General features: G+C 41.2%; 1 protein-coding gene across 1 annotated transcript in view; it reads left to right on the top strand.

The window, feature by feature from the left end:
• Positions 1–21,860, top strand: part of FANCM (FA complementation group M) — a 76,939-nt gene that overhangs the window by 20,124 nt on the left and 34,955 nt on the right. The window contains exons 5-11 of the mRNA XM_067295715.1: positions 6,682–6,813; positions 7,624–7,756; positions 10,739–10,867; positions 11,400–11,498; positions 17,026–17,210; positions 17,859–18,065; positions 20,811–21,045. Coding sequence (XP_067151816.1) covers positions 6,682–6,813; positions 7,624–7,756; positions 10,739–10,867; positions 11,400–11,498; positions 17,026–17,210; positions 17,859–18,065; positions 20,811–21,045 — 1,120 coding nt within the window. The remainder of the gene's footprint in view (positions 1–6,681; positions 6,814–7,623; positions 7,757–10,738; positions 10,868–11,399; positions 11,499–17,025; positions 17,211–17,858; positions 18,066–20,810; positions 21,046–21,860) is intronic.

Raw genomic sequence — 21,860 nt, 5'->3', positions numbered from 1 at the left:
AGGTGGTGTGGTCCCCTGATCTCGGACAGAAAAGGGAAGCCTCTGCGCTTTTAAAACTTTCGGTAGGAAAATAGTCCTCTCCCATACACTGTTGGGATGGAGAAGGAGGTGTTGAGAGGAGGAGACCACAGTCTAGGGATCGAACTCCTGACTTTCTGTGATGTGATGCTGAATTTCTCCCCCCCCGCCCTGTCCTTTTTCTGATCGGCAACTTTCTCCCAGCCTCAGCTTCTGGGATTAGGTAATAACCCCGGGAGCAGACCTCTGTGTGACAGTGAAGTGTTAACTGCCCTAGAAATGGGAGAGACGGTGCTGACTGTGTACTGACGTTAAATGCTGAAATGCTGCTGTTCCGGTGAAGTGTTCCTTCTGCTCCTCAGAGCTGACCAGCTGCGGCACGTTGCTTCTCTGAGAACCTGGACAAGGAGGAACAACTACCTGTGGGAACGTCCTGGAAGCTCGCTGCTTTTCTTACCGAGTGAATTTAGTTTTTGGGGTTTTTTATTTTTGTTTTGTTTGAGGAAAAGTGGAGTGCAGCCACTGGTTGCAGTAAAGGAGGCAGGTGGTTGTGCGGTGAGCACATCTGGCCTCTTGTCTGCGGGCAGCGTGTCGGCGTCACAGACTGACGGATCTGTGAGTCCGCAGAGAAGGCAAATCTTTGACAAGCGCTCGGAGATGATGCTTCCTGAAGTGCTTTGGTTGCCTGCTTTATTTGATTTCATGGCCAGCTACCTTAGTGTATAAAATCACAAGGTTCACTGCAAACGTGCTGACGTGGGCTGTATTTTTGGGTCAGTTATCAGACTTTCTTCACAAAGATGCTATTAAACCTTGTTCATGGGGCAGCTAGGCTGTTGTGGGTAGATACCTTGAAGTAAGCAACAACATGTGTCAGTCCAAGTCTCAGGTAATGACTTAAATTACACGTTAGTACAGTGTAAACTCCATAACTTCAGTTATGTGAACAAAGAATTTTCATGTAATTTTTGAAGTTGGGTTACTCCTGCTAAGTGAGGGCTTCCTGCTTCTTGGAGGTTTCTTCCAGGAAAGTGTCGTTCTTAAGAGCTGACTTTCTGAGCTCATGCAGAGAGGCTCTTTCTGTGCCTTTCCTGCTTAAATAACTCCAGCACTTTCTCACAAAAATAATCCTGACTCTTTTATTCTCTAAATAAAATTTGAACAAATAGGTGCTTAAATACAACTATTTCTTTTTGGAGGATTGCTAAGCGTCATTGCTGGAGATGGAAAAAAGCAGAAAATTTGTCTATAATCACAGCCACGTTTCTCAGTTTGTAAGAAGTGCCACTAAATACCGACCGTTGGAGTTCGAGATCGTACTGGAACGATCCATCTGAACAGATAACCGCTTGTGTATTTTGATTTGGTTTTGTGTTGTGTTATGGTTATAATTAAGTAAAAAGAGCTAAATTTGATATAGTACTGAAGACGTCTTATGGTCTGTGTCTAGACACTGCTATCAGCTTTGACTAATAGAATAGGTGCTTGTTTCTAATTACAATTGAAAAAAGCTTATTTTTGTTTTATTTGTTTTTTCCCTACTTGTTAATTTTGTATGTGACTGTTGGCTAATAAATAGTCACTCTTGAGAGAATGTGCTTCTGTTAGTGCTGTATTCTTGGTGCTTTCCTGGCCGGTTTTATCTCTGAATATAATAGAAAAACAAATGTTTAGTCTTTCATGTTGGGTATACAAAGCACCCTCAGTAGGAAGCTTCATTCGGTCATGTGGTGAAGTGATGATATTTACTCTTACTGAACTGCAGATTTCTATAAAAATGCCACTTCTGCTGGGCTCCCAGACCCCCCGATACCCTTCTTGACGGAGTCTTAAGACTTTCTCTCAACCCTGAGCTGTGGCTGGCAGTGTTTAAACAGGGTCTACACTCTGTCAGCCATGTCATTCCTGGGATGACTTCTTGGAAATTACCTTCAAGAGTCTTAGGTTGGCACACCTACCACCTCTCGGGATACTGCACTTTGTTAAACCCAGACCTTTTTAATTTCGGTCCTAAAAATAATGAATGCTCTAGCTCTTCATCTCCTGTTCACTGGGGCTGCTCTTTCCTAGAGCTGCAAAAGGCCCTGGTTGCCTTCGTGCCTTCCTGCAACAGCAGGTCAGTTTGTTCTCCTCCAGGGCAGTACAGTCACAGCACTCTAGTCCTCATACTTGTGTTAAGTCCGTCTCTTGGTCTGGCTTTTCCAGTGTGCTCTGCAGGCTTGGAGCCTGGGAGAAGCCTTCTCTCTCCCTTTCTTCCCTTTCTGCACCCCCTTAGTGGGGAATTTGCAGATGTGGAGCAGACGGTGGGAGCAGCGTGACGTCCATATGGGACGCAGCAACAGCAGCAGCCTGGGTTCGTGTTCTGGGGCTGCTCGTGGTATTTCAGCTCGGGTTTGCAGCGGTTCCAGATCAAGGCAGAGCAGTAGGTTGGCTGCTGGTGTCGCAGCCCGGCGGGGGGGTGTCATTCGCCCTTGCCCAGTGTGGTCCCGTTTCCTTCCACATCCGCTCCGCATCGGCCACCCCAGGTCTGGAAGTGAACTGCGGCGCTGGGTGAGGGGGGGAGCAGGAAGGGGAGGAAGGAAAAGGCAGCTTCGCCTCTTCATCGGAGCGCAGCGCGACTGTCTGAAACGGGGCGATTCTGCCGGTCGCAGCTCCCTGGCACTTTGGATTTCCTGGGGCTGTAAGGAAATGAAGACAAGTAGAGCTTGACAGTCTTTGTTTTGTGAAGCTACAGTCTGTTTAGTAGCTGGTTTCTTTCAAACCTCTCCTCCTCTTCTCTAGAAGAGATGCAGTTCTTGGTGTAGGCTATCAAGTTCTTTTTTCTTGTTTTTTCTTTGGCAAAGAAAGTTTGCAAATCTGCAGTAAAATAACGAGGCCAGGTCTTTTGTTTCCGGTTAGTCTCTAGGGAATAAATTTAGAGCCTTCATTTTTTGTTTGTGCTAAGAGAAAACAAATTAAAAGCTGTTGTTAGTGAGCTGTAACTGAAACAGTAAGCAGTTCTTTGCCTTGTCGTTTCTACTTTAATACACGTTATTGTTCTCAGCTAACGTTGTAGGCCCAAACCGCAGGTCTTAGGGTAATCTCAAGGACAAGCTTCAAAACATCAGTGTGATGTGCCAGGGAAAAATACCTTGTTCAGCAAATACCTTTAGGTTCTTGGCAAGTTTAGTGTGGTATGGGATAACTGTACAGGTTCTCTTTCATGTATTGGTAGGAGATCTATCAACTTTATCAACTAATTTTAGGAAGATAGAAGAAGTCATCAGTGCTAGTAAGAAATTCATATAAATGAATTCTGCGCTTCTGTTTTTAAATGAGTAACATGACACTTAAATGTTCTGGAAAGATTGAAGAGACTTTCCAGAAGTATTATCTTTTTAATTAAAAATAAAGGTCTGGAAACAAGATAAATGTAATCCCTTTGAGTAGTGCTGGTTTCTGTATCTCTTCTAAGTAGGTTATGTTTACTGTTCCTTATTAGTTTTGGAGCTACAGGTGACTGGATCCTGCTGTCTTTCCTAATAGTCTTCCTTGGTTTGTTTTGTAGAAGATGATTAAATCAGACAGGGGTTGGACATTGAGCACACAGTGACAATATAATTTTCTTAAATGTTATAAACCAGGTCAGGAGAGGAAACTTAAAAATACATGTAATGGAAAATTTTAAAAAAGAGCTATGCTACCAGTATGAGACATAGTACACCTGTACTGCGATATCATACTTCTGCGGGCATTGCTTTTTAATGCCAGAGCTAATTTCTTTTTTAAGGAAACTTTTTTGTATTCAGAGACTGACTCCATTTCCACTACTCGAGACATAGTTTAAGCTTGATCTCCAGTAGCTCGAGTATCCTCATTACTGAACTGTTTGAGGAGGGAGTAAATTGCAATTTTAATGGTATCCCATTAAAATAAAAAGCACTGAGTTATGCCTTGCATGGTGACCATTTTTCAGGAATACCTTTTTTTGTAGGCTGGAACGGATGTTACCGGCTTGCTCCTTTTAAAGCGGCTCATCAGATACAGGCTAGCTTTAAAAGCAACACAGCAACAACAAACTGCTTGTAAAAGACAAAATCTTGAATTTTAAACCTTTAAGGTTAAACCACATGTGAGAAACTATTTTCTTGGTGAATGTTTTTGTCTGCACTTTAAATAAAAGATATTGGATTTTTTCCTTTCCTCTGGAAACGCTTAGCAGTGATTTAGACTCTAGTGGCGCTAGCCTGTCACATCAACACACGAATCACGTAGAGGTGGCTGCGTACAAGTCTTCCTATGCTGCGTGTAACCCGTGAACCATCTCGGAAAGGATCAGCAGAATCATTCTTTTGGGTGCGTTAAGAAAATTAAGAAACCCTAGGAAGAACCGCTAAGCAGTCTGTGCTGCTGCTGCGGGTTTCTCTTTGCCTCCGGGCCCCTGTGGGTGTGTTTGTATCAGGGGTCTAGCTGGTCCATTAGTCCTAATGGGAATGAATGCTTTGGGGTGAAATCCCTTGCCTGTCCCTGCTTGCAGGGCTCTGCTTTGCTTTGCTTTGCGTTACGGAGCGGCGCGGGAGCCCGTAGACCGGATTCCCGGTAGGCGAGAGTAAACCTGAAGATCAGAACCGCAGTTCTGAGCTGCTGGGCTGCGCGTGGGCGTTCAGTCCGTGGGGAAACGCTCCGAAATAGCCTGCTGACCCGCGTGGAGTGGGCACTGACCCTCAGCACCGACTGCTTTACCTGCCGATCTGCTCCTTGTGGCCTGGACCGCTTGCTAATGTGGACGTAGCCGGTCCTTTCTTTCCAGCAGGGAACGGTGAGCTGAGATCAGCTCGTCTGCTGCCGAAACGGCGAGCTGCGTGCGGCTCGACGTCCTGCTACGGAGGGGGAGCAACCCAATATGCACCACAGCGTTCAGGTGACAGCCAGGACTTCGGCCTCGTTTCTGCTGTGTCCCGCCAGCCTGTATCTGCTATAATCTGCTTAGTGTGTCGACTCCAGCTCGTTGTTTTTAACGGATTTGGGTACGCGGAGCCTGTGGTGCGGAGATTCCCCAGTAACTTGTTTTCTCCGTTTAGCTGGTGCCTTCGCAATTTCGCATTTGCTCTTCCAAAGTTCTTTGCGCTGTGGATCCCTTTCAGGATCGATACTATTGCGGCTGCGATCGTTCCCACGCCTTTCCTCGGGGCTCCCCGCTTAGTGCCGCGGGGCACCGTACCCAGGGGAAGAAGCTAAAGCAGCACCAGACTGCACAAGTAATCGAACCAAGAAGGGAGAAAGAGTTGGACTAAGTTGCCGTTGTACAAATAGATGGTGGTTGTAAACAATCTTAGTGCACTTTAACAAACTCTAGTAACCCAGAATACTCTAAAAGCGTGAAGAGGATACATAGCGTGTTGTTACTTAGTGTTTAAAAATACACTGTATTTTAAAATCAATTTCCTTTTCCTGTTGCAGCATTTTGTCTTCAGAAGCTGGTTTTGTTAGAAGTCCCAAGGTCAGACCTGCTGGACCTGTCGTTTCAGTTGGACTTGGTTTTCAGTGAGCTGAAAGAACAGTAAAGAAAGGAATAGATATTCCAGTCTTTGCTGTGCTATAGCCTGCTTTGCTCCCAACGCTGCTTCAGCTAAACTGGTGTTAAAATGCTTAGGAAACCCAGGGAAATGTCATATGTGTGTAACCAGCATTCAAGAACTAAGTCAAGGCCGTCTTTGGAGAAGCTTGTTACTGTGCTCTAGTATACCAAGATGGTTTTGGTACTGTTAGCCAACTGGGCCAACAGATTGCAAGTCATTTCTGTGGTACAAATCCGATTAGTCCAATTATTGCAGAGTTAGCGCTCATGCAAAACTAAGTCTGTGAAAAAATCCCGACCGCCTAAGGCTGAGAAACAAAGAGGAAAAACAGGATTAAGATGAATTAGTGCAGGTCACTTCCCTTGTTCCACTGATGTGGAAAGCAGGTACATGTGATGTCTAAGAGCAAAAAGACATTTCTGGCATGGCTTCCGAAGGCATCGAGGCACAGCGCTGCTTCCCAGCCGTGTCCGGCTCCTTCTCTGTTCATTCCCCCTCCCCGCACACGCAACTTTCAAACCTGTTGTTCTAAATCACCTGCAGTGTTTTAAAGTTCTCCAAGATGAATGCGTTCCTGCAAGTTTTCCTGGGACTAGTGGCCCTGTAGAAAAGACATGGAAATTAGAGCTTCCGGTAAGAGGGGGAGCTGCAGCGTGAGCGCGGCGGCTCGCTCCCTCCTCCTCCTCTCTGGCCGCTCAGTGCTTGCACGACCGCAGAGCTCAGCGTGTGATACCGCTTCTCAGGTGGCTGGGGGATATGGGCTGATCTTGGGGGTGAGGGGTGTTTGTGTATAGGGGACAGAGCACAGATCCACTGGAAACCAAAGTGTTCTGCTGCTCCTAGAACAATTTTTGTAAATTGGCACAGAAACACAGACCGGAGCGGAGAGCGTTATGGTAAGCCGGAGCGCCAGGTTATCATCAGTTACGGTAACCAGTTATCCGGAAATCAGTCCTGCCTGTCCTGCAAAATACCTTTCAAAGAAAATAAAGGAGCCACTCGTGTTCTATTTTATATATTATCAAGAGTAAAAATCAAATTGCTTAAAAGGGCTAAATATCCTTACCTTCACATCTCATGTATGCCTCTTTTGTTTTGTTTGCAGGTGCTAGAAACATTTGCTGGACGCCTGATTAAAATAGGAGTTTTAGCAAGGCGGGATATTCCCAGCCTTACGAAGTATCAGATAATTCTAGCAAGGGATCAATTTAGAAAAAACCCTTCTTCACAAAATGCGGTAAATGTAATATAATTATTTTTTGTGTTATTAGAGTATCGAATAAGTAGTAATACTTCATAGTTTACAAAGTTTCTTGATATGTTTTAACTTACATTTCCATTGTAACGTTCTGTTTGTAGCCTTGGGATAGCATATGCTTACTTGTTCCAGATTTCTTGAGGCTAGTATAGGCGAGTTAAAGAAAAAACGAAAAACTTCATTTGCAAGCTGAAATTACGCTAAGAACTTAGATTGCACTTTCTGACTGCCCAAACTACACTTTGACCTCTAAACTGCATTACTACCCCTATTTTTTTGATAAATTGCCATGGAGCTGTTAAATTTGAGTTGAACTGCCATGGAGTTGAAAACTTAGAAAGAATATTGCCTTAAAAAAAAGGCAGTGTACCTTAAAAAGAATATTGAGAAATGTAGTTCGCGGTAGGAAAGACAGCTTTCCTAACTTAAGCTTTGTGGCCTGGGTAGACATGACAGAAATCTCCTGTTTTGTCAGATATTGATGGATGGTTCAGCTGTCAAATTTTGAATGTTATTGCATTGGAAGGTAATGAGCTAATCTTGGAAAATAATACAAGTATTTTGGAAATAGCTTGAATAGCAGGAGAAAGTTGCCGTGACTGATCATTAGGAATTCAGTAACCTGTTTCCCAAAGTTTTTGATAGACAAAACACTCGCTGTGCATTACTTTTTGCTTTAGTTCCATTTCTCAGATGTTAATCTAATTTTTGTCATAAGATTTGGAGTGTGATTCCTGCTGCTTATTGACTTCTTTAATTTAATCTAATGAGTCATTTTTGTTTTCGCAGGGAATACAGCAAGGCACAATTGAAGGAGATTTTGCACTTTGTATCAGTTTATATCATGGTTATGAGCTACTGCTGCAAATGGGATTACGGTCATTATTTATCTACCTTTGTGGAATTATGGATGGATCAAAAGGTGAAGAGTCTTCAGAAACATCCTTCCTTTTGTCCCCAATCCTTCTCATTTAATTTACCTCATACGTATAGTTACTTTTGCTCAAAAGAGTTAATTTAATGAATAGGTTGCAAATGTCACTGGTTTTTGATTCCCCTTCATCCCCATTGGAAATATGTCATTCAATGTTAAAAATAGTTATATAGTACATTTGGGAAAGCGAATGTGTGTGTATGGGAGCGGTTTTGAAAAGGGAGAAGACGCAAATAGAATTTGGAGTAAATGACAGTAATATCTTAGGAGAGGCAGGAAACAACCATAAACAATTTAAACCAAGACAGGGTTTGACCTTTTAAAGCAATTCCTGCCTTATTTAGCTTCCTTTATAGCAAAAATAGTTTCAATGTATGCATGAATTTTAAGCATCTTTGCCAGAAGACTTTCTAACTACAAATTTAGATGCATCACGCTACAATTTCTATACTGACTGTGCAACATCTTCCCTGCTTACTAAGGAAGCATATATAATTCTATATATGTGCACACTTTCCCATTAGTAGGTTAAAAAATTAAGGTTAAGGTTAAAATGGGAAATGTCCTCAGCTGCCCTCTCACTAAAATGCATATACTTGCTGATTTCTTTCTCTTTCTTCTCAAAACAGCTCCCACAAATACACAGGTTCCTCAGGCCCGGTTAGATGAGTCTCTGGAGCTGTAGTGAGTCCAGCATCAGTGCTAGAGGACTGCTCTCCTGTATGGGAAGGGAGCCCTGAGTAAGCTGCATCGAGAGCCATAACTTATGTGGTTCGCTAAGCCTAGCTTTGAAATTCTGGTGTAATGGAAAGAGGACTGAGATCCCCAGATTGTTATGGTAAAAATAATCTATGTCCTAGCAAGCTGATGAAAAACAGAAAAGGTTCCTTGCCCCAGGAAGGGTAGCACTTGTTTTTCCATTTATTCGGTTGACCGAACCCAGCATGCAAGATTCCTCATTCTGGATTCTGACTCAAGTGAGGAAGTTGTCCCGTGACTGCAGTATACATGTGCGTCCTCATCGAGAGCTGAGAAGTCTGTTGCACCAAAGCTCTTGTACAGTTGACAAGTTTATGTTTTATCTGAAGCGATTAAGTTTTAGATATATTAAGCTCCCCAGCCCATCTGTTGCACTGATGAGTGGTGCGAGTGATTTGCGTGAAGTTGTTCACCACCTGACATAACTGCAACTGCTTGATTCTCTTTTATGCCATAATATTGCACAAGTGATAAACCTCAAGCAGACTTTTTTGGCTTGACATAAAATTCCTTGATTAAGCTGCCAGCACAGTTTAGCACTAAAAATGAAGCGCCATGAAGAAGGTAAACAAGAAGCATACAAACCTTTTAAGTCCATCTCTAGCTGAGGTCTGGCTAGCTGGAGTACTGCCAGGTTCTCTGTCACTGCTGCCTCTTGTTGGTGATTAAACTAGTCTTTGGCCTGCGTTTCTGTTCAGACAGGACTGTGGCCTAAGGAAGTCATGTTATTCCCATTGCCAGGTGCAAAATTTTCCTTTGGGGTGAAATGATCACTTTTAGTCAACATAATTTTGGTTGCTGCTAGTAGTGTGTTCCTCGTCCGTTTCCAGCCATTCGTTTACTTCCTTTTATTGGTACTGACATCGGTGCATCCTCACCATGAACTCAGTCAAGAACTGTTCCACCCCAAAATTAAACTGTCCAATTCTTATTCTCTTCCTCATCAAGTTATAGAAGGTCTCTTTTATTAAGCAGAAGTCATCTAATTTTAACATTCTTGTAAAGAATATTTCATGCTTTTGGTCATTGTTATTTTTTCTCTCTGTACCTTTTCTAGTTCTATTCTATCATTTTCTCGAAATGAGATGTCAAGAGCAGCGTCCGCTCTTCTACGTGTGGATGCAGCATGAATTCATACAGTGCTGCAATAGTGTTTTCTGTTTGGCCTCAGTTTATTTTAATTCTCTCATTGAATATTGTAAGTCTTCTGCAACCCTTTGCAGTGATTTTCAGCCCTCCTGCATTGCCGCTGCCGGTGCAGAGCTGGTTTGGCACTGGCGCCTCTGCCGAGGGCACAAACTCGCGCCCGGCGGCGGCAGCCTGTCTGCAGGTTTCTCCCGAAGCGCTGGCTGCTTGCAGCAGCCCACGGCGTCGCCTCCGTGTTTCCTGCTCTCCTCTGGTTTGCAAAGAGGCCGCTTAGCTGCGTGACTGTGCGCTGGCTTATAAAAGCCGCTGCGTCCACAGCGCCGCTCCGTTTAAATGGCATGACTTCGTCCTACATCTGAAGCAAGAATGTACAGTACACGTTGTATATTATCTACGTATGTAATAGAATATGTGTATAGTATGCATATGCTAACAATATTTGTCATTTTTGTGATTATACTTTTAGTATTTTTGCAGTTTATTACTTTTGTACATGCAGATTTTATCACCTCTGAACACACAGTGCTGTTAGACCTAGGCACTGGAGAGCGTTTCATGTGTTTTGTAGTTTCTCAGGTTCCTTAAGTTCCTGTCCACTATTGGAAGGTAACAGATGGAAAATATTTCTAATAACTAGTTCCTCAGTACTGGTTTTGATAAGTTTGGTTTCTGGTTCCAGTAGAACAAAATTCTTTTCAGCATTGTCATAAAACTTTTCAAGAAACATTTTTAGCAAAGGGCTCCCTTTTCTTTGGGTACTTGGCAGCATTTCTGGTAGTTGTAGAGTTTTTCTGGTGTAAAGCAGCTGACATAAAACTTCCCAGTTTCCCAATAGGGCCAAGGCTGCTTTTTTATCCATATAATTTTCATGTTTAAATTCTATAATGGCGTCTTTCCTGAAAAAAATATTAACTTCACACAATGTTTGTTATGTTTTCTAAAGCTAGCATGTAAATTTTAGCTCTCAAAAAGAGCTCGTTATTTCTAAATAGTCTGTCTTTTGGATAGCAAAAATTAGATACACTCTGGAGGTTGACTACTAAGATGTTTAAACTTTTTACAAAGGGTTAACTCGTACAAGAAATGAACTTGGTCGTAGTGAGGACTTCATGAAGCTGTATCAGCAGCTTAGAGACATGTTTTCAGACTCATCTCTGACTTCAGCAAATGGAAGTCTTTGCAAGGATAGAACAGGTCAGTATTTCCCTTTTAAAGACACAATATTTACTTGCCGCTTCTCCTTCTTCCCTAATTCAAACTCTGTTAGAGCAGAGCCAGTGTTAAATGAAACAGGAAATACTTCTGCGTCGTCTGTGGATGCCCCAAGACATTCGTTGTGATACCTGGCTAGTGTTCTTCGTTCAAGATTAAGTTTTCACCAGACTGTTTTTTCTATTTATCTTCTTTTAGTCATTCTAGAGACCTTCAAATGAGCTTTGTGTATTTGAAGCTTTTAATTTGAATTAAAATATAAGGATAAAATATTCTTAAGTAGGCTGACTGTACATCTTTACAATGTGACCATAACAAAAGTAATAATAAATTTTCAAAAATTGTTTTTTTTTTCCTGTAAGTAATTCACTGAAGTTTTGTTTAGGTGAATGTAATTAGAGCTAGTGTCGAGAATTTGTATGTCTGACTCAGGATGCAAGAAAATGAAGTTCACTGACCCTTTATACTTCCTGCAGGTGTACTTATACCTTTCATTGCTTTGTGTCCTTTCCAGTGTCTGAAAATAAAGGATTCGTTTACAGTCATCCAAAATTAAGGAAATTGGAAGAAATTGTAATAAAACACTTTGAATCCTGGAAAAAAGGATGTTCTGGTAAGTACTAAAAACTCAGAGTATCTGAAAAGTTGAACTTGTGGATGAAAATGAGTAAGATCATACTGATTTATTGCCTAATTTATTCAAATGTTTCTTTATTGTCTTGCATGTATGTATCTCCTCCCTGTGAAAACTCCTCTTTAGAAAAACTATACTATTATTATTATTATTATTATTTATTTATTTATTTTTGTTTTTTTAAGAAAAAAGCTTTCTGTAAGTTATGACTATTAATTTGATATAAACTGTTCTAACCACTTAGTAAAGCAGTGGTAGCCAACTTTTAGTAGTGTTACAATGTCTCGTGATTTTCATAGCCACAGAATTAGTTCTGGAAGCCAGCTCTCAGAGCAGTGATAGCGTAAACTATGCTCTCCTTAACAGTATTAGCAAGTAGGTCTGACTTTTACAAACAATATATTAATATGTGAGTTGGTGCTATTCCCTGCAACCATCAAAGATAAATTATCGGATAAGCCAAACTCAAATGTTTGGCTTTGTCAATATAATGAAAATGTAATATTGAGTTGGACTGAAAATTACTGAATGTTTGATTTTGTTGGTGTGTGTGTGAATATATATCTGCATTAGTTTTTGCAGCGTACTTAGGTGGACTGCAGGGCTTGTTTGTTCTTTTTTAAAAAAAACATTTTTTGAAGAATTCTCTTGATAATTTGCTTGAGGAGAGAAAAAAGATGCAACATATGGAGTTTGTAAGGATAAAATGCTTGCGATTCTGTGAAAGGGCGTAAGTCAATTAGCACAGATGTATGATTACTTAAAGGACAAATTCAAAATATTTACTAAAGAAAAGTATGTTTTCTGATTAATTTAAATGGTTAAACTGTATTAAGTGAATTAAGTTCCAAAATGATTGTACTTGGAAGAAAGATTTTCTATCTTAATTTAAAATATACTCTCAAATATTTTTTATAGACCAATTATTCTTACGGTGTTGAGAAATTATAATAGCAAAATAATCCCTCTTCTCTTTCAATCCTGTCCTGTAATTTCAAAAGAAAGAATGAACTGAATATTTTGGGGGAAGAAAATCCTTCAGTTCTTAATATTGGAGTCTCTCTTACGCCTTTGCCTTGGAGAAGTCTTGAAATCAACATCTATAAGAGATGAATTTGAGACAAATGAGCCTATAGCTGCTATTAGCAGAGAGAGTGTTTAGTCTGCCCGGTCATATGGACTATATGTCTGTGCATTGCTGCTATCTTCATATGGTATAGGAATATGAGGATAGAGCCAATAATCCACTAACTAAGCTTAGGGTAAGTTTTTTACTCAAAGCAGGAACTTTCTCAGTCTCCCAGTTCTCTGAAGAAGAGTAGCCGATTAGGCGACGTCGGCTCGGTAGCTGCTGCAGATACGGTGCGTAGGTCCCGACGAACGGTGCACCTCAGTAAATTGATTTACTACCGTGTAATACAGTGGATAGAGTTCCCTGGGAATTACCTGGTCTGCTCATGGATGTTCCTAAGGAGTTTGAAATACTCTGCAATACGGTGTTGAAATGCCATGTAGGAATTCTGGAAGGAGGCAGCTTCTGCTGTGGCACACTGGGAAAGACATTATTTTTGGTTTGTTGTTTTGCTCCTGAAACATCCGATAGAGACTTGGACTGCTGCATAAAGTATTTCTTACTAGGGGTAATACATGGATATTTGTGCTTATCTGAAATGAGAAAAAATTATTTTTATGCAAAAAGGCCTTAAGAATAAGTGTCTTCTGAGTGTTTCAGTTTTACCTTAAACTTGATATGCTTTCACTATTTTATATATCTTGATTATTACAGCTGTTACTTTATGCTAGAGTTTTTGTCATCAAAGCATCAATTTTCCTTTTATTCTTTTATATAAAAATATGCAGTTCTTCTAGTGTTTTGTTTAATAAGATATTAAAATAACTGAATGAAGATGTGTAGAATTAAGCTGACACTCAGGTTTTGAGAATGGAAAAACTTTGTAAGTTTTGTGCTGCTGGTATTTTTATTTTGTCATTTCTGTGTGCATAAAGGAATGGAAAACATATAATTAAAATTCTCTGTGAAGCTAGAAGTTAATTCCCTCCCCCCTACACATATAAATTTAGAATTACTTTTTAATGATGCTAGCAAACATGTATGTTTTGCCACCGCTACCTGTGTTCCAGCTTTCCTCTATGATAGATGGTTTTAATGTAAAATTCACTTCCTTCTCTCTTTTAAAATGAATGGAGAACGTATAGACGAGTTCATGATACACAGCTAGTTACTAAGAATGATAACCTCTCAGGCCTCAATCTGAAATTAAAAGCCTTCTATTACCTTCTTCTTTCTCTCATCCTTTTTACTCTGGGCTAAAAGGGAGAACAACCGCAGGGAATACAAAGCAGCGTCCTGAAACCAGTTCTCTAGACGCATACAGTTAAATTTGAAACGAGGACAAACAACTGATCGTGAAGTCTGTGCCTATAATGCAAGGTCAGAAAGCGCTTTAAAATTCAGTCTAATCACTAAGTTGGAGGCATCCTAATTACTCAGGGAATGTAGTAAGCTCCAGCTTGTATGTCCTAAATTTATGCATCTCCAAACTCAATGTATTGGGCAATTGACAGAAATACTGTGATACGTTGTGATTTTGTTTATTTGGCTTATTATTCATTGTGTCCTAGCATCTTTGATAATACCTTTGCACAATAACCCAAGACCTGTACTTCCACCCTGACTCCCGGTTTCTTGCAAGCAGTCTTGAAACCCACGTGTACAAAAGTAGCTCCACCCTAAGCTGTGTTCCTGGACTCTAACCGAACAGCGAGCACAGCCGGGTCCCGACTTCTCCCTCCTCCGGACGGGTATTTGTCTCAAGTCTGTCAGTAAAAACTTGAGTACTTACTAAAATTCCAAACTTAATTGCATATATCTTTGCTCCATCAGAAGACTCTGAAATAAAAACCTAAATCACTATATGAGCAGTGGAAAATACATTCAGCATTTGTTTCAGGAAACTCACGTGAGCGCACGATCTCTCTGGGAGAAAACAGGAGCAAAGAAACCCCCCAAACCTAACCCCGCGTTGTCCCAGTTGTGCGTTACTCCTGTGAGTAGCGCCAAGTTGCCTGAGCAAGCTCTGAACCATTCCTAACCAGTGCAGCGATCAGGTTAAGTGCTGGGATTCCCGCTCATGTCCACCCCTGCTTTGGGAGATGCATTGAGCAGCAGTTCAGGTAAGCGCAAGATCACATTCTGGCCAGTTCGTACAGAATGGTGGCTCAGCGTAATGAGCTTCTCCCAGCTAATCTTCCATACCTGGATTACTTGTCAGATTGGTTATGGGCTGCTAGTGTCTTCAAATTTCTACGTCTGGTTTCAGGTAAGGTCAAGGAGGAAAGGGCAGCAGTATAAAATCTTTTGCAATACAAGAACAGACGCTACTGAATATTATTGCTATTCAAGTCATGAGAATATTCTGAACAACATTATTCCATGTCTATTTTTTAACGTGAAGTTAGTGGCAGAAAATAATGTGAACTCAGGTAAGTAGAATACATCCAACCTGCACCTGTTCTAGAATATATGGCTTCTCAGTCTGCTCTGCATGGCAAGTTATGGAGAATATATTATAGCAGTGTTGTAATTCTCTGGTTCCTAAGTTAAAAATGTTGAGTCATATTCACCATCTGATTTCTAGGCCTTCCTTGGGACTGACTTCTGCACTTGCTAGATGACCTCCAACGTCACCTGCAGTTTACTGAAACAGTGTAGTCTGAAAGACAGACTAGCTTAGAATAGCTGGATGGGACCTCTGGAGGGCATCTCAGCTGGGGACCTCCTTGGCTGACAGCCTCGAGGGTGAGATCTGCTGTGACCAGAGGCAGCAGTCTTCGTAAGCCACCTGTGACTTCAAGCTTTATCTTAGGAAGAAGTGGGGGAAATGGTTAGCTTCAGCTTGTCCATTTAAGGCAGTAAAGACTACTTTGACTTAAGCTGCTCAAAGCCTTTCTGTGCATCTGTATGCAAAATTAAAAGTGAAATGGGGGTTTTTGCTAGCTGGTCAGAGATGTATATGTTTTTCAATCATACTTACGCTTTAACTTCAGGAAACAGCTTGATACCACCAGTACAGGCATAGCATGTGACCGTGGTCAAGCACCAAGTGACTTCTCTTCATATATTCAGGAAAATATCTTTTTATAAACTCAGTCTTGAGGATTTTTCTTCTTTGTCTAAGTTTTTTCTTGCTTTTTAGGAGGTAAAGGTCTTTTGTGGAGAATTGTGTAATAAAGGAGCTCTCTATCTCCTGAAATCTGTTTGATTTCAACTGGGGACTGTGTCTAGGGAACACACTCAGGCTGTACTGATTTCCTTAGTTTGAGGTATCCTGCTGGAGCTGCTCTTTATAAGATAGTAGACTTTTACTTCATAGCATGCAGTAATGGGCATGTTGGTTTAGTGTCTGGAGGAGCAGGCATTAATGCCCTGGGTTTCTGTGAAATTAGTTTTCCTGGTGGTATATTGGCTGACAGTCAAATGCCTGAGCAGGAAATAGATTTTGTTGTTTTGAAGGGATTTTAAAGAAATAGCTGCATTTTTTGACTGATTGCGACATGCGGGTGTGACTGTAATGCTACTGTCAAAATAAACCCTCTGCAGAGTGAAAAGGCACAATATTTCACTTTCTCAGCTGATTTAAATACCCTGCTATCCGCAACTTCAGAGTAAATTAATCAAACCAGGTTTTTTTTCCCCTTTTCTTTGAGGTGATAGTTATTTTTGCCATTAAAATGAGTAATAAAAAGAATGGTGACGACAGATCATTCAGATGAGACCGATCCCAGTAGATAAGGGAGATTTCTGGGCGTTTCTTCTTGTGCTGTCGTGAGGATCCTAAGCAGATGACTCCTTGGAGTAAATCATGGAGTGCTGGCACACAGCTCTTGTAGCGTGTCGCGCTCTGCGCTGGGCTGGTGACAACAGTGGTTTTATTGCCGTCCCTTGATAACCTCCTCTGCCTCTGGGCACTTAGGGAACAACTTGAGAAATCACATTATAGTCTCTTTGGAGAAGGCGTTTTAAACTTTACTTCAAGGCACTTACCGGCAAACCTGAGCTTTTCAAAGCAACATTAATAATGGTACGGCAGAGATAAGACATCCTCATTGTAGTTGGTGCAAATTCTGCAAAATTTGAACACTGCTTTGATTGCAGGGAGGAATCGTTTGGCTGGGTATATCTCCGAGCATTTTCTGAGAACGAAGAGGTTTGTCTAAACAGACTGAGAAGTTCCTCATCGTCAATGTTATCTACTGATATTTTAGATTCACCTATTTAGATTTTTTTTAATTTTTTCTAAGTGAGGAATCAAAATACACTATATTTGGACAAAATCTTCTGATCCTTAGGTCAGATGAGAGCTGTGAATTTGTAACTTGTGAGATGATCTGTCCTCACATTATTATTTATTATTGTTATTATTATTATTATTTTAAAATTGTATACAAAAATGCTCTTTTTTTTGGCTTTTTTTAAATTAAGCAGATCAAAACACGACTGAAAACAAGTCGATGGATACCAGAGTAATGATCTTCTCATCGTTTCGGGATAGCGTGCAAGAAATTGCCGAGATGCTTTCCCGGCTCCATCCGCTTGTCAGAGTCATGACCTTCGTTGGCCATTCCACAGGGAAGAGCACCAAAGGCTTCACGCAGAAGGAGCAACTTGAGGTAAAGAGACGATGAGACTCGTTACAGGAAATGGCGTTTTAAGGAGTATTCTCATATAAATATTTGGATGAGTAATATAGATTGTATAGCAGAAACTGAACCTTACAGTATCATTAGTGAATTCCTGTGGAATGCAATTGCTGCTAGAGTATCTGAGATTATATTCACTGAACAGAATGTATAGATGGAAATATTTTATACATTTACATTTGCATAATATTAAGAAATGCTAAATTTTACGTATTTGAAAATGTGGAGAAATATTTAAATAGTTATTTGTTTGCTTAGGGGATTTTTTTATTGCAAATAGAGAAGAGCTATCCTTAAATTTTGATTTAATAAAAGTTTTGGGTTTTTTTTTAAGTACTTAATTGTAAAGTTGGTAACATACATTTTAAAATCAGAATAAGGTGTGCTTTTTCTCCTTTATTTAGAAAAGAAGACTCAGACGTTGATAACATTAGTGTGTTGTATTTTGATCATCAGTTCTGAATGAAGTAGTTAACAAATTTGGAAAGACTGAGCATTTGTAACCTTAAAATATAATTCTGTTTTTCAGCTTCTGGATGAAGCTAATAAAAGGTGCTATGTGTGTATAAGGAGCACTCTAGCTATAACCTGTTCAATCTATTTTTAATCCATTATTAGGTGGTGAAACGCTTTCGTGAAGGTGGGTATAACACTCTGGTCTCTACCTGCGTTGGGGAAGAAGGCTTAGACATCGGAGAAGTCGATCTCATCATCTGCTTCGATGCTCAGAAAAGCCCAATCCGCCTGGTGCAGCGAATGGGCCGAACGGGGCGCAAGCGGCAAGGCCGAATCGTGGTCATCCTCGCGGAAGGGCGGGAGGAGCGGGTGAGCGTGCCGCTTCCCTCCCCGCTGAACCCGCGGAGCGGGGAGCAGCCCGTTCCGCCTAACTGCGTACCCTCGCCTCGAAATCATGGCACCCCCGCCTCGCTTAGCAGCGTTTTACCTCTTCGCCCAGGAAAGCTTGATAGCCTGTAATATCCTGAAAATCTGTGTGCTTTCTCAGCGTTAAGGCCTTTGAGCCTTTGTTCTTAATAACTCTTATTTTTTAAATGATCAGTGGAAACACAGGAAAAGCTTTTTTGTGTTTTTTTGGTTGTGTTTTTTTTTGCCAAGGCTGCAGAATACTCCGTGGAGCAGGTAGGAATGAAGCTCAGAGTGGAGGGCTGGTGAAGCCCCTCGGGCTGATCTGCTGACGACACGGTGCCTTCAGACAAGCACGTAGTCGCAGCAGTCTTGCGTGTCAGGTCTGAAGAGATCAGCTTAAGTGGAAATCTGCTTTTGCTAAATTCCTGGACCTCAGTGCTCAGCTCGGGGTATAGTTAATCTTCTCCGACTGCAGGCTGCCCCTCGGGAAACTAATGTGCTAATGACCCGCTCCACCCTGCGGTCCCACCAGGGCTAGATCGGACCCCGCGGAGGTGGCAAGGGGGATGGCAGAGCAGGAGGAGGCTGGGCGATCCCTCGGCAGCAGTCCTCGCTTAGACTGGCTGCAGTGACACGTGAAACGGCACCTTCCCGGTTGCGCTGTGCAGCCCCTTTCTGGATGCAAGGCTTCCCGAGGGGCAGCTCGCTCGCCGGCTGGAACCTGCTCTGTCCCGTCTTGCTTTGTTTTTAGGGGCTGGGCGAGTTCTCAGTCGGCTGCTGTTTCGTGAAGTGAAACCTGAGATCTGTGTATGCCAAGTGTAAACTCAATTTGTCTTGGTATTGTTTCATTTATTCCAGCTGATATTGTGCCTCTGGTTTAAGTTTGTAGGTAGCAGAGGTTTAATTCCAAGCGAGGAGTCTAAAGAATCCTGCCTGGGGGGAAAAAAAGGCTTCTTTGAAGGATCTGCTGAGTTAAAAATGATAAATGTGAATAGTATCTGTAAACAGACATTTTCACATGCTGCTTATGAAGACTGTTACTATTGGAAGCTCCACTCTGTAATGGAGTAGTGATATGGTCCCTTAGAATCCCTTAAAGTTTCACTTTAAGCAGCTGCATTACTGTTCTTCAGATTCGCTCAGAAATCTTTGAAGCAGAACCTTGCCCCGGGTAGAATAGTCGTTTTATGTAGTTTTTGTTTTGAGATAATCAAATCAACTTTTATTGCTGAAGAATATTGCCTTTTTTTTTTCTTCTTTTTAAATTCCGTTTCCTTCCAGCTCTCCTGTTAATGTGGAGATTCTCCTGTATCGCATAACTTGTAGCTAAGTAATTGATAGTCTCTTATTAACTCCTGTGAATTTGTTTAAATACAAACAAACAAAAACCACTTCTAAAGTCAGCCATAAAGCTTTTGAAGAACTTGTATTGGGAAAAAATTAGAAAATGCAGGTCTGGAAATTTTTAATTTGACATGAATTTTTGTTACAGAATTCTTCTATCACTTTGTTCTCCTCCTCACCTCCCCACCCTAAAAAACAGTAACCCCCCCACTTTTTTTCCCCCTTTGAAGTTCAGTTGCCCCAAATGAAAATATCCTGCGGTCTAGCAGCGGGATTCGCATCGTGCGGTGTCACCTTGTTAATTCTTGGGGTTCCCAGAGCACTTGTGACTTAGGAGTCTTTTTACGTTTCTAGTTGGGCTGTATTCCTGGAGGTACCGCGTTTCGGTTTGCTTTTTAATGTCCTGTGACAGCTCACCTGAATGTGCCTTAGCTGGTAGCCGGGGATTCAGGCCGATGCAAACAGGGGGGCACAGAGGCGGTGCAGGAGCCCTTGTCTTCCCTTCCTGTCTCCATCGACGACTTTGCTGCTTTGTCTCGCAGTAAAAACGGAGCGTAGTTAAAAGGCCTTGTAGTATATATGACAAATACACACAACCCTGTGCCTCATTTTGCATCACCTCCTTTCCTTGTTTCTGCTGTAGTCTAGTTTGCCTCATCCCTCTGTCTGTGGCAGATTGTGAATTCCTCCGGGCAAGGGCCGTGTGTTTCTCTTTCTGGAAGCGCGCTGTGCCCGCTTTTGATCAATTCACAGACTGTAAATAGCTGTAGGGTTTATGTTTTGGTTCAAGGTTTATGTTTTGGTTGGTGTATTTTAAGGATTTCATATCCTAAGACACACTTGCAATTTAAAGAACAACCTTTGTGCTTTGTTACTTCTTTGCTTTTTACCACAGTTGCTTTGAATGACTTACCTAAACACAGAAGATCATTCAAATTTAATTTGACTTAGATACCTTAGAATGGAAACTTCTTAAAAAAGGAGAATTTAGTAACTGTTTTTTAAAGTAATCATTATGGTATTTTCAATGCAACCTTATTGCTTTATTGTTTTCATCTACGTCCTTCTGCTCCTTCCTCTCTCTCTTTTCATTACTGTAATATGGAGTCACACTGCACATCTGATACTTGAACAAGTGCTTATGTTGACCTAACTGACCATATTCATGGAAGAGGGAATCTGGTCGCCTGTCTGGGCTTTGTATTGTATTTTTAGTTGTGTTTGTAAAAGATTTTGCAGCTTCGTAATGGAACATGATGAAATAATGAGAAACCTCATAAATACTCAGGTGTGCTTTTGCTTTTGATAAAGTTACGTCAAAAAAACAGTCCAACAGCAAATGACTTGTGCTGTCTCTTACAGACTTACAATCAAAGCCAGTGTAACAAGAGGAGCATTCACAAAGCCATTGCAGAAAACAAAATGCTTCATTTTTACCAGCATAGCCCACGTATGATTCCAGACGGCATAAATCCAAAGTTGCATAAAATGTTCATCACTACGGAAAAATACGAACCAAACAATTCAAGAGCGCTTTCCAAAGAGAGAGGATCTCGTTCTCTCCAGAATAAATCTGCTCTCTTTTCCTGTGTCACTGGTAAGAGGATTATGGTGTTTCTGTAAGCACTGTTTAAGCTGCTATCTCATGTTATATTACAGCATATGTAAACTGTGTGTTTGCATGAGTTCTGGGTGTGTAGTGACAGTGTCATTTCTATCAGCTGTAACCTTTCAGTTGGGATATTGTGCTGACGGCTACTTTGATTCCACGTTCTGTTCCTCGAATCACTGCTCTGTCTTTAAACGTCTGTACTTCAAATGAGACGTTTGTTTCATCTTTCTCCAGTGAGCAAGGGCCAGAAACTCCAGCTCTTGCTACGGTCGGAAGAGGCGAATGTTAGTGATGCCTTTGAAGCCTTCCGACATGCCTATGTCAGGTGACATAATTGTCACTAAATGTTTAGTGATAATTCTGTACTAAATCTGTTTTTTAGCTATCACACTTGGGCTTAATGATTTTATTAATACAAGGAACGGCTTCTTTCTACCTTTGCAAATGACAGTAATACAGAAATGCATTAAAAGTAAAGGAATTTTGGGAGGGGAAAAAAAAGGAGGGGAAGCAGGGGTAGTTTATGAATGAAGTACACACTACTGGAGAAAAGTGAATCTAAAATTGCTCCTCAGCTGATTCCCTCATGTGGCACTGGAATACTCAGTATACTAAATATAACTTTTATGATAGGAGGAAAAAACTAATGTTCTGCAAATACGTGGAAAGTTTCATGCTAGATTTAGACTAGCATTAGAGACTACTAGGAACTGTTTTGAAGGAAGAAACTCCTAAAAGACTTCAGTAGCTTTGTATTTCAGTATCCGTGTAGTTAGACTGTAAGGGTTGATGTTCCTAAA

This window comes from Apteryx mantelli, chromosome 4, assembly GCF_036417845.1.
Source record: "Apteryx mantelli isolate bAptMan1 chromosome 4, bAptMan1.hap1, whole genome shotgun sequence".
In the NCBI taxonomy this organism is placed as follows: Eukaryota; Metazoa; Chordata; class Aves; order Apterygiformes; family Apterygidae; genus Apteryx; species Apteryx mantelli.
The sequence above is the reverse complement of the archived record's forward strand: the minus strand, read 5'-3'. Positions and strand labels throughout refer to the sequence as shown.